The sequence below is a fragment of the Zootermopsis nevadensis genome, unplaced genomic scaffold (genome assembly GCF_977971745.1).
Source record: "Zootermopsis nevadensis isolate Lab colony 2312 unplaced genomic scaffold, Znev_1.0 Znev_ptg000008l, whole genome shotgun sequence".
Lineage (NCBI taxonomy): Eukaryota > Metazoa > Arthropoda > Insecta > Blattodea > Termopsidae > Zootermopsis > Zootermopsis nevadensis.
The window spans coordinates 1,954,354-1,969,870 of NW_028259140.1; the positions used below are offsets into that span (position 1 = coordinate 1,954,354).

Below are 15,517 nucleotides of genomic sequence, written 5' to 3' on the forward strand. Positions count from 1 at the left end.
CTAGTAGATATATTATTAAAATTTCCATTCCAGCGGGTGAAAATATTCTCCTCAGTCCTTTGTTTGCTTGAAATGTTTCGTCTTAAGTAAAGTTTCGAGAATATTTTCTGCAAACCTGACACCCGTTTCTGTTACCAAGAATTTACGACAACATTCTCCGCAACTTTACAGATTTAAACGCACGTGAAGAGGCTTGAAATAAGCAGAACAAAATTATTATTCAACTAATGAGTTGCAGAGAAATAAATCAGTAGTACTTCACGTCAAGTGTGTTCCATAAAAATATCCACACATTAAATTAAAGCTACATATTCCGGTTTATTACTCGCTTGAAGCGTTAAGACAGACACTCAACTCACAGATGATTGCAATACTGCATTTAACATTTTATTACGTACAATCATCTACAAGCGATGCACACAATTACTGGTTTATGTGTTCGGTACACATTTTAATGTGTTCACTTCGTTTGTCGTCTCACAGAAGCGTAAATCGAAATCATGATCTTTATTAATGTTTTCAATATTGATTTTGCATAGGACCTGTCATCATTATGTCCTATGTCTCATGTAAGGACAAAAACTTTGGCCACAAATACAGTGTTAAATACAAAAATTAATTATTTCCAGGAATTAAGATTGAACTTGTATCAAACCTTTAGAAAAAATTTGGACATGTCCCTGTCCTAACATACGTACAAATTTATTTATTTGTTATTCAACGTTGTTGTTAGGATCTCAGATTGTACAGTGTCGATTAATAGATGAATGATGAAAATAGGTAAAGATATGGAAGGAAGCGGTTGTGGTAACAATAAAACAATTTATATAGGAAAATCAATTAACGTAGTTAAAATTAGACCTATTAAAAGGTTACACAACATTTATTTTTTTATGCTGACATATATCTAAGAAATTTAGTTAATATAACTTTCTCCCACTTAGTTCCTTAGTTCGTTTTATGAATACGTTGAAACCAACATACACACAAATGCATATTCTGAAACATAAGAATATTACTGACTGCATTACATTTCACAGTAACAGTATTATGAAAGTAACATTCGCTATTTTCAGACTCTAAAATGACATGATTAAACTAGAAAAATATATTTTGTGTTCAGTTCACAACTTGTTTTTTTTCAGTTATTAATTTTAATATTACCAACAAACCTATTTCTTAAAGATTTTAATGTAATTATTGTTTGTCTAATGCGATCCACAAGTAAAGCCAATCGTTATTTCACAACCTATAAATATCAGAGGACGCACAAATCCCTTCTTCTCATGGTCCATATCTCCAGTAAAAATTCTTTTCTGCCAGTTGTATTTCAAGCGACACAGAGAGCCTATCCCTGCTGCCAGATTTCCATTCGAATGACTCAGTCAATGTGACAAAGTTCGTTCATCTGTGGTGACGAGATCACACTTCGATGCGTGGTGCAATAACGCGAAATAATGGCTATCACTTCACACGCCACACGCGGAACAACCAGAGAATTTATTATAGCGGTGGTGAACATTTACCTTCCATAATAAGATTTCTAAATCATCTCTGGGAAGGCCCTTCGAATGTCACTGTTTCGTAGTTTGCAAACCTGCTTGGTACTCTTGTGAAGGAAATCGACTAACATGAAGACGGAGACAAGAAGGAATTACATGACGAAAATCAGTTATCTGAAATCTGTCCTGGCGTCTGCTTGTAATCTTTACGATGTACAACGTTCAAAGATTAGCATCAAATACATATACGTTTCTTGTTTACTTTAGACGAAACTGGCTTTTATTCTCAACACGCGAAGTTATCTTACTTTGGCTAATGTAGCTTTTACATATCCAGAAAAAGTAATGATCAAACACAAACCTCAATTTCGTTTCAAATCACCACAAAATGTTTTCTTAAGCCGTAAATCCATTAGTTAGCTGCCTTGTGGCTTGTTGTGCCGTGCAGTCTTGTACAAATATCCCAACATTTCGGATGTTACTGGTGCCTCCATCATCAGGACGATGATGGTGACAAATCCATTAATTTAAAATTAATATTCCGTAGTGTAATCCATAATAATCCATTTGTTGTTAGTATAATGTCTGAGGTGATAAAATAAAAATCTGGCCATAGCAACGACGATGTATGTTGGCGACACTGGAATTAATGAACCTTCGAATCCGAAGTGTGTTCATTGCCGAACAGCATCTCTTGTAACAGAGGCGAGTTGCTTTAATTGCCTTATGGGGCTATACTTGTATCGAGATAGTCTTGTAGCACTAGACGATGAGACATGCAGTTCCTGCCGGAAGCCAATTAGTGACAGTTGCACTCCAGTCTATCAGTGAACGCACTGTACTTAAACATTCAGTTCCTACCGCAAAGAAAACAGAACACTTCTCTATATAAAATTTAACTGCGTTAAAGATAGGCTTTGAAAAATTCTGACGACGGTTTAGGACAGAAACAAAATTCATTTCATCCCTCGTGGGGGGTCAAATATTTTCGTCAACGCCCCGAGCCCATCACAGGTTTGAACAACAGAACAGAGCACTCTGAAGAGTCAACAGTCACTTGTTCTACTTGGCAGAGGATCTGCGTGGATGACCCGGATTACAGCTCAAAAGACCATGTCTGCGGATGGTTGACTTGATTTATTTTGCGTAGACGAACCCGTGCTCTGCCATCGACGTTATGATCTCATGTTTCCCATGGTGCACTGGTGTGTCCCACTTTACCATCGTTTCAGCGAAGTCGCTTCTCTCGAGGACTTGCGACTGTCCTGAGGTTCTTGTCGTTTTATGTCTACCCGCTTCGGCCATCTTATCTTTTCGTTTCTTAAGTGGCTTGCAATTTAAGCCTCCGTGGCTTCCACAAACTGATAACAAGAAGTTGGTGTTGCACACCCAGCGCGTAGGGAAACGGGTGAACTACCACAGCTTATCATCAAATACAATGACGGCTCAACAGATACTACACGCGTTTATCATCGGGAAAATTGGTATTTGTGGTTAAAATCGGTAGGTTAGAAGGCAATACGCACTCCCATAAACCAAACAACATTTAGCTAACGTAACTAAAGGAACGCGTCTAGAATGTGTGGGTTTTTAACACGGAACTTGAAGCCCTAATTTCGAAAATCGGGAGGGCAACGTACTTCAAAAAAAAAAATTCTGCGTCTTCTTCGTAGCAATTGGTCCATCACACAATTAAACTCCGCTTCACAAAGTTTATGAGGGGAAAAATTAAATGATTAGATGGCTAAAAGAAGCCAATCTTAAAAATTTGCATACCGTGTAGTGTATTAGAATATAGAGTGAACAGACCAACAACTAATTAACACTATAATTGACACTATTTCCATACGCGTTTCGACCTCAAGAGGTCATCATCAGTGGCGTCGGGGAAATTAATACATTTAGTCAAATGTTTCGAGGAAATTTAATAATTAAAATAAAAGGTAATTGACAAGATGACTGCACTAGATGCTGTTATTCACAGGAGTAAAACTCGCACTCGCCGACGGTTCTGGAGTTCACAGGTACAGCTCGCCGAGACCAGCAACGGCCACCGTACAACGGAATCAACAGCTAAGTGCGAGTTTCACTCCTGTGAATAACAGCATCTAGTGCAGTCATCTTGTCAATTACCTTTTATTTTAATTATAAAATTTCCTCGAAACATTTGACTATATGTATTAATTTCCCCGATGCCACTGATGATAACCTCTTGAGGTCGAAACACGTATGGCAATAGTGTCAATTATAGTGTTAATAGTTGTTGGTCTGTTCACTCTATATTCTAAAAGAAGCCAGTTTTATGAAATTCTATTACATACTACAGTAAAATGATAAATACAATTTGGGGACCTGCGTCAGTCTATTGGTACGAACTTCAGTTATCCTAAGTTAAATCACTTTCAATCCTTTGAATCACAAAACCCATTTAAATAATAGCCCGTGCCTCAGAAAAGAAAAACTATTCTTCACTTCCTTGGCTCTGAAACATGCTGACAGAATTCCACAGTACAAAATACCAAACTGGTGGTGTATGACAAGCAAGGGCACTCTTTTTAATCCGAATGCTTAAATACGAATGTATACCTGCAAGATCTAGACGTAGACGTTATAATAATACTAAAGCGTATTCTTTGAAATGAAAAAAAAAAATACACTGGACACATCTGGCATCTCGGGAGATTTATTAACCATCTGAGCATCTATCAGCTTCGGAAGGAGGACTTTGCTCTGCGGAATGACAGACATACTGAAATTACCTGCCTCTTACTGATTAATCAGATTCACTGAGAACAAAGAACGCTTAGAAATCTGTGTGTATATTAACAGGGGATGTCCTCTTTTAAAAAGTTTTAGACTTTCAGAAGTTGACTGCATGATAAGATAACATAATAGATTGCACCAAATCATTTAATATCTAAACTGTGATCAACTGAAAAAAACATCACGTATTTCGTACATATTAAAAATTACTTGTGATTTAATAAATCAATTAATAACTGACGGTGCGATCATTTTTTTTAATTCTGCCAAGAATAACCTCTAAAATCAGCTACTAATATGGACGCCGAGCGACATATATAGAGCAGAGATCACGGCATTCGCTTATAGCGAGACAGGAAGCAGGTACGAGCTCCAGAGGACAGAATATTCGAGAGAAAAAGTAAGTATTCCTGACGTATGTGTCATTTGGCACAAGGAATATCCGAAAGTTACGAGGATATCACGGCGGTGAATACGTCCATGTTGATCTTCAGGGTTGTAACACCGTGTAGACTTGCGTGTCTTCAAAGAAGTTTTTATTTTTATCTAGGGAGTTATACATTCTTCGGGGATCCCCCGATAATTTTCATTCCACCATTTTTGCATAATAATCTGACGGTGCCCCACCCTGACAGAGCAACATATCATCACGCCCTTTGTGACCTGGAAATTGGCAGTACTAAAATCTCGCTGTGGTCTGTTGGTTAATAATGGGTTTTCACACAACTGGCCTACACTGGTTATTCGCAACTGTGAACACAGTAAAGAAAACTAAACTTAATCTACCTTAACCAAAGTATATCAGTGTGGTTTCTTCCACATAAAGTACTATTAGTTGGTACCTCATAAAATGACTTCGTCACTTTCTAATTTTATAATGGCTTTTCCCGCAAACGAGATGAAATAGTTCCCCATTTTTCGGTGTTGAGCAATTATTTAACAGAATTTCTTCTTGTACACAGTGGTTATATCGCATGACTCGATTACCACAAAAAAGGTGAATGAATTAAAAGCTTTGGATCTGTACTAATATGTAAAAACAATTAAAACACGAAGTAATTTTCATGTTTTCTGCCTTAATTAATTACAATAAATGGCAGGTGTTAAGAATCTATCACGTATATACTAGACACATAACGAAATACTGAATATAATTTACACTGGAAAATCTAATATTAACCATAAAGAAGGTGTGAGCTATAAGTTGCAGGTGACATCTGTTGAACATGAGAACAATAAATATACAACCATGAAATAAAAATAGTGCTGTTTTCTTCCAAAAGTGGTACTTCGTAATCACGAACGATTGGCTGTTGGCTTGGCAACACTAATCGCTGTTACCCTCTGCAACCCTCTACAAGTCCCTGCAAAATGGTTCGATCCTTGTGGCACTGGAGGAAGTCGTCGTGTCGAATCCAAGTTAGTATCGCTATGTGGGCTAACCTAGTAAATACGTATAGATATTAGTCCGACTCACATACAAAAATTGGTTTTATTTCATTAACTATACCCTGTTCACGATGTGAATGGAGCAGACGCCGACAAACACTTGCCAGCAAACGAAATCATATCGGTCGGTTAACACCACGTGCCTGAAATATAATAATAATAATAATCAACCTGGACATTAGAAAACCCTGAAATACACGTCGCGTTGATCGCGAACTACTCACGTCGCTTTGTCTTCTGTTTATCGTCTGTGTCGACTCCGACTCCACACACATCCTGAATGTACTATAGCGACAATATCACATATGCAAATAATGAAACTGAATACACACGAGTAAAATTTTCGGCCTGACAGCCATTACGAGGCTCATGCACAGCGCGTATTTAACACGGGAAGATGTTCTCATAAACGTTATTGAAGCCAATACTTTAAAAGGTGTTTTATTATTGCAGGTAATTTATTTGGAATTATAAGTCAAATATGATTAAAATGCAAAGTACTCAAATGCAAAACACGCCTGAAAATTGATCCTTATATGTTTCTTTTTAGAGCTCCGAAAAACAGCATAACGTGGATTCATCAATTAGCGAGGAGTTTGAGAACAGTAGAAGAACAGTTGAAAATCACCATCGAGCATTACAACCAGCAGAATTTCAAAAACTCATACAAGAATGTAAGTTGAGGAAACTTCACAGTTATTAATCGGCGGCGGTGATAACAAATCACATCATAGGGCAAGGCCCAGACTAGGGTTAATTTAATTTAATTTCCCATATCGCCATGATAATGGAGGCAGAAAGGACCTCTGAAACGTCTGTAAACTTTTACCAGACTACAGGGCGCAACAACCCAGAAGACAGCCAGGTTAAACTGGTTACAGTTTGTTCGTATAAACTATTCTTGACAGGTTTACGTTGGTTGGGTCACATTTGGGGAGGTTTAGACATATATAACGAATTAATGTCACGTGATTAATTTATTCGATTAAATAACGAAATTTAAATGTTGAATAAATACAAAATTTTATAAAAAAAACTTGTATTCGTAGAAGTAATTAAATAAATCTTAAAGTACCAAACATAAAGGTAGTTGCACATTTAAAACACAGTGGTAACTATACGTACCACCTGTTTCAATAACAAGTAACTCCATACAGTGTATTTGAGTGTTTCGTATTATTCTCAGAGATTATTTCCTTGATCATTTGAATGGTGAAGAGTTGTGTTTTCTTCGCGGTACGAGCTGAATTGTTATATATCATTTAGACCAGTGGTATTCAACCTGGGGTACGCGAAGACATCTTAGGGGGTACGTGAAATTAAAAAGAAATTATGATAAACACTGAATAATCAGTAATGTAATTTATTTAAATTATTTTAGATGTAGATTATATACTATAATAACTTGAATTATACACCAACAACTTTTTGGGGGTACAAAGTTGAAGAGAAATTATATCTGGGGGTACGCGAACAAAAAAGGTTAAATACCACTGTACTAGACGAACTCGGGCTTCAAAATAAAATAAACTGGTAAGTAGGGAATTAAATTTTATTTATATGGATTAAAATAACGGAGATGGGGCACAGAATTAGGAGTGACAATTCTGGCGAAGGTCTAAGGCACCTTAATTTCTAATGTAACTTATTTCCAGGTTCAGAAAGGCGTTGACGACAACCAGTACCTGTTGACATGGGTACCTGGGAAAGGCAACGTGCTTATACATTTCGACAGGCCAACACGACGAAAGGTGAGATATTTGAAGGCTTACATCTACGTAATCAGCTAATTCTCGGTAACAGTACCAAGACAAAGTCACTCGCAATGGGTTATCGACAGTCAACTCAGCATGCAGAGGAACGAATCACACTCCTCTACCACCAGCACACAGTCGCCTCTCTGTGTTGCATTTTCTTCGTGATTCAATAATATCGCAAACTGACTTGATATTTACAATTCCGTGTTATCCGACTGTCCTTCAGTCCAGTTTTGGTCTGATAATTCCGACTTTGGTGAATTTACCCCTTGCCAGCTTTAGCAACGTACAATCATTGCACTGCAAGGTTCATATTAGGGTCTTTCCAGGCTCAAAAATGCGTGAACCGACCGGCTATACTGATGGTTTTCCTCAGTCCATCCAGGCAAATATTTTCTTCCAAAAAATTTCTAAATTAAGTGTTCACGATCGTACCATCATGTAGATGTAAAAGTACCTCCCACATACGGCTTACGTCTACCAGGCAAGGTCAGAGGTTGTGGAAGGAACCGTATATGACGTCGTCGATTAGAACAACCAACGTCAAAGACTGAACCCGTTGACATGTGTCGTTGTTGTTATTGCAGGTTTCCAGCTACCTCCCCAGTCTGCACACAGAACTCCAGCAATTTGCAATCGCCATGGAAGCCATTATTCAGAGAGACCCAGGGCGAACAATTGTAGCTTACACCAACACATACCTTATTCAGGTTCGTTGCACTTTATCGTATTAATTATTTAGTGTTCTGTCTGACGACAGGTCCATATGAACAGGATCCTTCCATCCTTTTCTCGGACTGGGACCTGTTCATATACGTTCTTGGCAGATGATCCAGAAGTGGTTTGCCATTGCCTTCTTCTGTGTGTGAATGGAGTAATTGTTGGGATGCCACGGAGGAAAACTCCGTGTTGCCTAGACCACGGCCTTGCCCAACACAAGTTATAAATTCGGGCACCGCCGAAAATCGAACCCGAGACCCCAGGATTACAAGGCCAGCGTTCTAACCGCTAGACCACCTCATCTTATTATTATTTAGTGTTCTGTCTGACGACAGGTCCATATGAACAGGATCCTTCCATCCTTTTCTCGGACTGGGACCTGTTCATATACGTTCTTGGCAGATGACCCAGAAGTGGTTTGCCATTGCCTTCTTCTGTGTGTGAATGGAGTAATTGTTGGGATGCCACGGAGGAAAACTCCGTGTTGCCTAGACCACGGCCTTGCCCAACACAAGTTATAAATTCGGGCACCGCCGGGAATCGAACCCGAGACCCCAGGATTACAAGGTCAGCGTTCTAACCGCTAGACCACCGTGGCTACTTTATCGTATAATCCTTAGTATTTTGTTTAAAAACACACTCAGTTACGATACCAAGTACCACTTAGACCCATAGTCTATAAAACAATAGGTGAAACTGTGAATTGTTTCTTAAAAGTTTAAACGCAAGACAAGACGACAAGAAGATTAAGAACTGAACGGCTGAAAGTATTCCCCGGATTTACAACTAGCGGTATATATATATATATATATATATATACATACCACCTGTTAGATAATCCATGTATGTCCTTTCTCAAGTTTCGTGTAATTCTCACTGTAAACAGCGATTATTTCCTTAAACAGCGTTAACCAGTTGATCTTTGTAATGGTGAAGTGTTGTGTTTTCTTCGCGGTACGGACTGAATTCTTAAGTTTCATTTGAAAGAGCTTCGACTCCAAAGGTTAATTAGTGTTTTAGTCGTATTATTTCCTTAAACAAGGTTAACCAGTAGATCTTTGTAATTGTGAAGTGTAGTGTTTTCTTCGCAGTACGGACTGAATTATTAAATAACAGATTCCAGAACCCACATTCTGTCTGTTTAGCTGCTGTGTGAGGTGGAAGATGCACTAGTGACGCTGCAGATAAGTGTCCCACCTCGGGAACAGCGGTCTCTGATGCCAGACGAAGAGAGAAGTCCACCAGACGAGACTCGAGGCCTTGTCCGTGATTGGGGAATCCTCATCAAGTACAGCGGCTACCTGCACTGTTGGCGCGAACTACTGGCCAAGATGGAGGGACACCACAAAAGACGCAATTCGTCGAAACAGAGACGTAAAGGGAGAAGCTAGAAAGTGTTCCAAAGTATTTATTTTATAACTTGCTAAGCCATTACGAGGTTGTTATACAATCTCTGCATATAATTATACTGAATACATGTAAACACTCTACAGTAGTAGATATGACGATGTTTACTTTCAACAACTTTAACCACAATAACGAGACAAGTAATCAATAACTATTAATACGACTGAAAAGGTTTTTGTAAATTTTATTTGATGTATTTAAAAACTGAGCAACTGTATCTGGAATTGGTGTATTAATAAAGAAATACAACTCACAGATATTCTTCCGTCTTCTTTATATAGCAGAATAATTTTAAATTTACTTAACCACTAATCCTTTCACTGTTATGGATGTATTCCCTGCATCGTACTTCCTGATTTCACGAAGCAGATTTCTTCAAAATGGAACAGCCACTCAGAAAGTCAGGAAATTCTGCACCTATCACTATCCTGTTACCTTAAGATTCATTTTAATATTATCTTCCCATATACGCCTAGGTCTGGCAAGTTGTATCTTTCCTTATGGCTGTCGGACTAAAATTGTCTCCATTTCTTATCTCTCTAATACGAGGTGCGATCGGAAAGTTTCCAGACTGCGCCTATAAAAAACCGTACACTTATCTCAGGTATTAAATTCATCCATCACCCTCGAAGTAGTTCCCCTGGGAGTGAACACAACGATCCCAGCGCCGCTGCCTAGCCTGGAAGCATCCCTGGAAATCTTTCTTTGTCAGCCTGTCAAGCACCATTTGCGATTTTGCCTGAATCTCTTCTATCGTCTCAAATCTCCTTCCCTTTAGCTGAATTTTCATCTTTGGGAAGAGGAAGAAGTCACACGGAGCTTAGAAAGGAAGTTGGGGTCGGTTCTTGCAAGATCTTTGAGCTCCTGACAAACGAGAAGTCAAGTCGATTCTGCTTCTGGTCCTCAGACAGGATGCGTCGCATGTGGAGTTCTTCCTTTAGAATCAGCTGACAGGTCCCATAGCCTATCCCAACAATGTCGCACAAGTCGTTGATGGTACGACGTCGATCTTCGTGAATGGCCTGCCGAATCTTCGTAACATTTTCGGGCGTTGTGCTCGAAGATGGTCGTCCAGAACTCTCGTCACATCGACAGAGGTTCGGCCATTTTTAAAACGTGAATGCCACACAAAAGTTTGTGCACGACCCATTGCGGACTCCCCAAATGCTTGCTTTAGCATTTCATAGGTTTCCGTAGCCGTTTTGGCGAGTCTTTGGCAAGAGATTCAGGCAGAATCGCAGATGGTGCTTGACAGGCTGACAAAGAAAGATTTCCAGGGATGCTTCCAGGCTTGGCAGCGGCGCTGGGATCGTTGTGTTCACTCCCAGGGGAACTACTTCGAGGGTGATGGATGAATTTAATACCTGAGATAAGTGTACGGGTTTTTATACGCGCAGTCTTGAAACTTTCCGATCGCACCTCGTACTCTAACTATGATAAATCCCAGCAGAAAACTCTAAATCCTAAATAAGTGCTACTAAGCTGCATGTTTATCGATTGTGGTCATCTAGGTTTGTACGCGGTGTAAGTGGCGTAGGCGGTTTTCCACCGTTTCGAAATGAAGTATCGCCTCTATCTTCAGGATAGCAACTTTTAACCCCAATTATTTGGAAGATATGACACTATAAGACCACCTGCAACACCACCTGGCGCCAGTCAAAGAAAACAACGATCCACACGTTCACCGCCGTGGGAAATTCAAATGAATAATTGTTCGTGAATTAAGAGCGATGGAAAATGAAAAAAAAGTCTTATAAAGAAATCACATGAGCGGTTTAAGGGCGAATAGACAGTCCAGGTAATTAATTCAGGTCACTCGTTATCACGAATCATGTTCATAATTGTAAGATGATTTAAGACAGGAGATTGCTGTCTTCTTCAGAGGCATACGCTGCCTCCATCATCAGGGCGATGGAGGCAGTAAGGACCCCTAAAACGTCGGTAAACTTCTACCAGACTACACGGCTCAACAACCCGGAAGACAACCATCTTCAGACTCGTCGTCGTGAAATCCTCAAATCCTACATGACTTAAAATAGTTTAATAAAATATCACGTGAACTTTAGGGAATGGCCCTGATTCAGTTTCGTTTTATTAACTCATAAGAATTGTATTAAAATCGATAAGATAACGTAACGCAAACATGCATAATAGCTAATTATGACGTATTGGTCGATGTTCGAAGATCTAAAACTGATAAACGAAACTTCTCCAATTGATATGGAGTGGCGCAATTTTAGGTAAATTCTACATTGTTCTTAATTTGCTTTTCTGCAATCTCATCTCGCAAAGAATCCCCGAATTCTTGTGATTCCCCCATAAAACAAAGGCATGCACATTATATATATAGATGACTCCTGAGACAAGATCAACTTTCTAGCATCAAGTAAGTATTCAGTGTAGATCAACACTAAAAACCTTAATCCATATTTATGTACGGTGATTCTGGTCTTCTGTGCTGTAACGCCTTGTGGGCTTATAGGTAGACGACGTTTCAGAGGAACACACTGTCTCCATCTTCAGAGCGGAAGTCGCTCGTCATACAAAAAGCTGATATATGAGTATAAACCGTACATAACTAACTTCATTATTACGTAGAGTATAATATAATAGAGCATAGTATTGTACAGATTGTGTACAGTTTTGTCGGATAGCGTTTTAAGTAATTAATGATTCCATAATTTCAGAACGACTTATTTTAAACACCAGGGAATACCGGCCACTTTAGCTAGTGTACGATACAGTTCTGCCAGAGAATATCCAGAGCAAGAATCTAACAGTGCCTTAAAACCAGTCTCTTCACAGGATGAAGATTGTTATTCTCACTGCAGTGTTGGTATTACTGTCAGAAGCAGGACTGACAAATACCGGGATGAGTGTCCCTCAGTGGTACACACCTTGCAGCAACAAAGAACGCCACTCACAAAGCCACAGGTTAGTGAAAACACATGCCTACTGAGTTAACGTCTGCCATGAACCAGAAAAGCACAAGATCCATTTTAATATTATTATTCTTCTCCAAGTGGTTTCTACCAATGAAAATTTCAAACCAAAACCTAAGCAGACGTAAAATCGGATTTCAGTCTGTGAATATTGTTCTTCTGGGTTGAAATGTGTGAACCTGTGAACAGATACGAGTGTTTCGGAGAAGCAGCCTGATTCCATCTTCATGTCTAATCTACGTGCACGCGGTGTTCAACCTAGAAGACCGACATCTACATTTTCTGTGTGATTTCTCAACCCTGAGAACCTTCATCACGGCATTCAGACTATTTTATTTCGGAGAATAAAAAACACCCTTCCCCTGTTTTCTAGGCTCAGGGCTGTTTCCAATAAAAATGTGATTGGCCGAAAGCTGATAAAAAGCCTCACGAAGATGACACAACAGTTGAATAAAACCATGGAACTGTTCAAGAATCAGCTGTTGGATGATTCTTACGAAGAAGTGAGTAGACAATGACTTGGTGATGATTTATGAAGTATACCAGACCCTGCATCTGAAGACGTACTTTGACGATGTTGTTGTTCAGGGTTATGACGCCGTGTACACTCATAGGTTGATACTGAAATTTCGGTTAAACATACAGTCTCCTTCTTCAGGGCGTTCAGCTGAATATAAAAAAAAAATAATTTCTGACTCAAGTGATGAAGTTGGCACTAACAGTCTACATCAATGGATTTAAAACACGCGGGTCACCAGAGAAACCAGAATTGATTGCCGTCAGTAATTTCGTTCGTAGATTCTTCAGATATTAATTAAAATCAATATTCGCTATTTCAGCTAAATGTGTAGAATCTTAGTCTGCTTTAAAAAAAATAGTTTTGGGGTAGAAAGTCAATGTGAACAACACGTACATTTACATTTTAATAAGCCTACACGTTTTACATAATTTTATACAGACACACTTAAAAGTTTATTTATGCATCTGATACATGTTTTACAGATTCAAAGGGCGGTCGACGAGCTCCAGTACGTGCCGAAATGGGTTCCTGGAATGGGAAATGTCCTCATGCTATTTGGCGAACGTTCGATACATCTGGAGGTAAGTATTAAAATTTAATTATTCCGGCACAGGTTAATGTGCCTCAAACACAAATATCTTATTCAAATCTACGATTCTTTCTAAAAAAAAAAAAGAAGATAATTTGGGAACTATATGCGTAAATCGGAGGATAATATTAAAATGAATCTGAAATAAATTGGGTACGAAGAGTGAACTTCTAGGCTCCATAAAACAAAAGGATAACATCTTTCCGGGAGATCAGCCACGTCAAAGTTGTCTTAACTATCGACGTTTCGGAGAACCGCTGTCCCCATCATCAGGATTGATACCGACCGTGATGATGGACACACAGAAGTTCTTCGAAACATCGGTTTTCACCCAGATTTTACGCGGCTGGTCACCCGAGAAGATTTTAGTGCAGTCCATGAACAACTATTTTAGTTTGAGCTATTTTAATAACGTTGCACAAGAGTTATGGGCACGCCTACAGCGTATTCTCAACGTCCGAATTTAAAATCTCGGTCTGCAGATCGGCTATTCTGACTAAGGTTTCTCGTTGTAACACTCACCTCATCCACGTAAACAGTGAGATATCAGCTCTAATTACGCCACGACAGCTTTAAATTCGTCATTCATTAATCATCTTATCTCTCGGAGCTACTGAGAGGGTCCTTAAATAATTCACGAACTGACGTGGTTTTAAACTTACTGACCAAAACACTTTCAAGTCAATAGCTTTTCGTAACAGGGATGTTTTGCGATTTATGAATCACGCTTCCAGCTTTATATTTCGTTTACCCTTTGAAACTGGTCTCTTACAGGTTTCAAGATATCTTCCAAAGCTTCACGTAGAACTACAGAAATTTTCCGTCGCTTTCGAAGCTGTTACTAACACGGAGAGGCAGCGAGACATTGTGGAAGACACAAACACACTTTTGATTCAGGTAGCTCGAAGCTCGTCTAAATAATATTTAAATATCCAGTCCGTACCGCAAAGAAAGCACTACACTTCACCATTACAAAGTTCAGCTGGTTAACGCTGTTTAAGAAAATAATTGCTGTTTACAGCGAGAATCATACGAAACACATAAATACAAAATGAAGAGTTCTTGATTTTTGAAGCAGGTGGTACATATAGTTACCACTATGTTCTGAAGGATCATGTTTATTGTAGTTCCTGTGTGAGGTGGAGCAGGCGCTGGTGATGCACCAGATCGGCGTCCCTGCCCCAAGGGAAGAGCGCTCTCTGATGGCGGACGACGAGAGAATCCCACCGGATGTTACGAGACATCTAATTCGGGACTGGGGAATCCTCGTCAAGTACAGGGATTACCTTCGATACTGGCGTAAACTACTGACCAAGATGGAGAAACAGCGCAGGAAAGAGCTCAAAGTGTGGAAAGAAGTTAAGAACCAAATTCCAAACACACACGCGCGTAAAGTTCGGCCTTCATCGGCAGAATTTCAATAAGCAGCGACCAGAATTGTCGACAGCAGCAGGGAAGTTGCAAACTGCCCGTAACTTATACTTACGAGGAGCTCCCAAATAAAAAAACTTAAACGAGCACAAATGTAGTTCTTAAGATTTCTGTTGCATATTCCAAGACTGTAATCGTCAAACAACTGAGATGAAAAAATCCTAGACGTCATAAGAAAATGTTGTAGACTCAAAAATAAGTAGAGAATTCTGGGAAAGGAAAAATAAAGATTAATGATGCTGCACACGTAATTATCATTATCATATTTATTTGCTATAGCCTAGATATCAATGAGCTGTAGACACAAATATACTGAAAAAAAATATATAAATAATAAATAAAATATATCACATACACGCACAGAATATTATTTGTAAATAAATAAATAGTCCGGACAGAAACCACATTTAAGATAAATTTATGTATTAAAAGACGTG

General features: G+C 39.0%; 4 protein-coding genes across 5 annotated transcripts in view; 2 read left to right on the top strand and 2 right to left on the bottom strand.

Annotated features, from left to right (window-relative positions):
- LOC110837680 (fucose mutarotase) overlaps positions 1–15,517 on the bottom strand; it is a 220,189-nt gene that overhangs the window by 176,829 nt on the left and 27,843 nt on the right. The gene's annotated exons all lie outside the window — the stretch shown is intronic.
- The window catches only part of shop (sulfite oxidase), an 83,309-nt gene that overhangs the window by 19,361 nt on the left and 48,431 nt on the right, over positions 1–15,517 (bottom strand). The gene's annotated exons all lie outside the window — the stretch shown is intronic.
- On the top strand, positions 5,240–9,797 carry LOC147874445 (uncharacterized). The gene is made up of 5 exons (XM_087344747.1): positions 5,240–5,262; positions 6,265–6,388; positions 7,370–7,465; positions 8,059–8,181; positions 9,337–9,797. Exons 1-5 carry the CDS (start codon positions 5,240–5,242, stop codon positions 9,580–9,582), a joined length of 612 nt encoding a protein of 203 aa, XP_087200873.1. The 3' UTR covers positions 9,583–9,797.
- On the top strand, positions 12,471–15,413 carry LOC110835154 (uncharacterized). The gene is made up of 5 exons (XM_022075086.2): positions 12,471–12,532; positions 12,914–13,043; positions 13,543–13,641; positions 14,424–14,546; positions 14,777–15,413. The coding sequence occupies exons 1-5, from the start codon at positions 12,471–12,473 to the stop codon at positions 15,071–15,073; spliced, it is 711 nt and encodes a 236-aa protein (XP_021930778.2). The 3' UTR covers positions 15,074–15,413.

Bases quoted from the DNA above. Each gene is read 5' to 3' on its own strand.
- LOC110835154 (XM_022075086.2), top strand. From the start codon at position 12,471: ATGAGTGTCCCTCAGTGGTACACACCTTGCAGCAACAAAGAACGCCAC. The intron at 12,533-12,913 runs GTTAGTGAAAAC...CCTGTTTTCTAG, and splicing joins CGCCACTCACAAAGCCACAG to GCTCAGGGCTGTTTCCAATA. The intron at 13,044-13,542 runs GTGAGTAGACAA...CATGTTTTACAG, and splicing joins TGGATGATTCTTACGAAGAA to ATTCAAAGGGCGGTCGACGA.
- LOC147874445 (XM_087344747.1), top strand. From the start codon at position 5,240: ATGACTCGATTACCACAAAAAAG. The intron at 5,263-6,264 runs GTGAATGAATTA...GTTTCTTTTTAG, and splicing joins ACTCGATTACCACAAAAAAG to AGCTCCGAAAAACAGCATAA. The intron at 6,389-7,369 runs GTAAGTTGAGGA...ACTTATTTCCAG, and splicing joins TCAAAAACTCATACAAGAAT to GTTCAGAAAGGCGTTGACGA.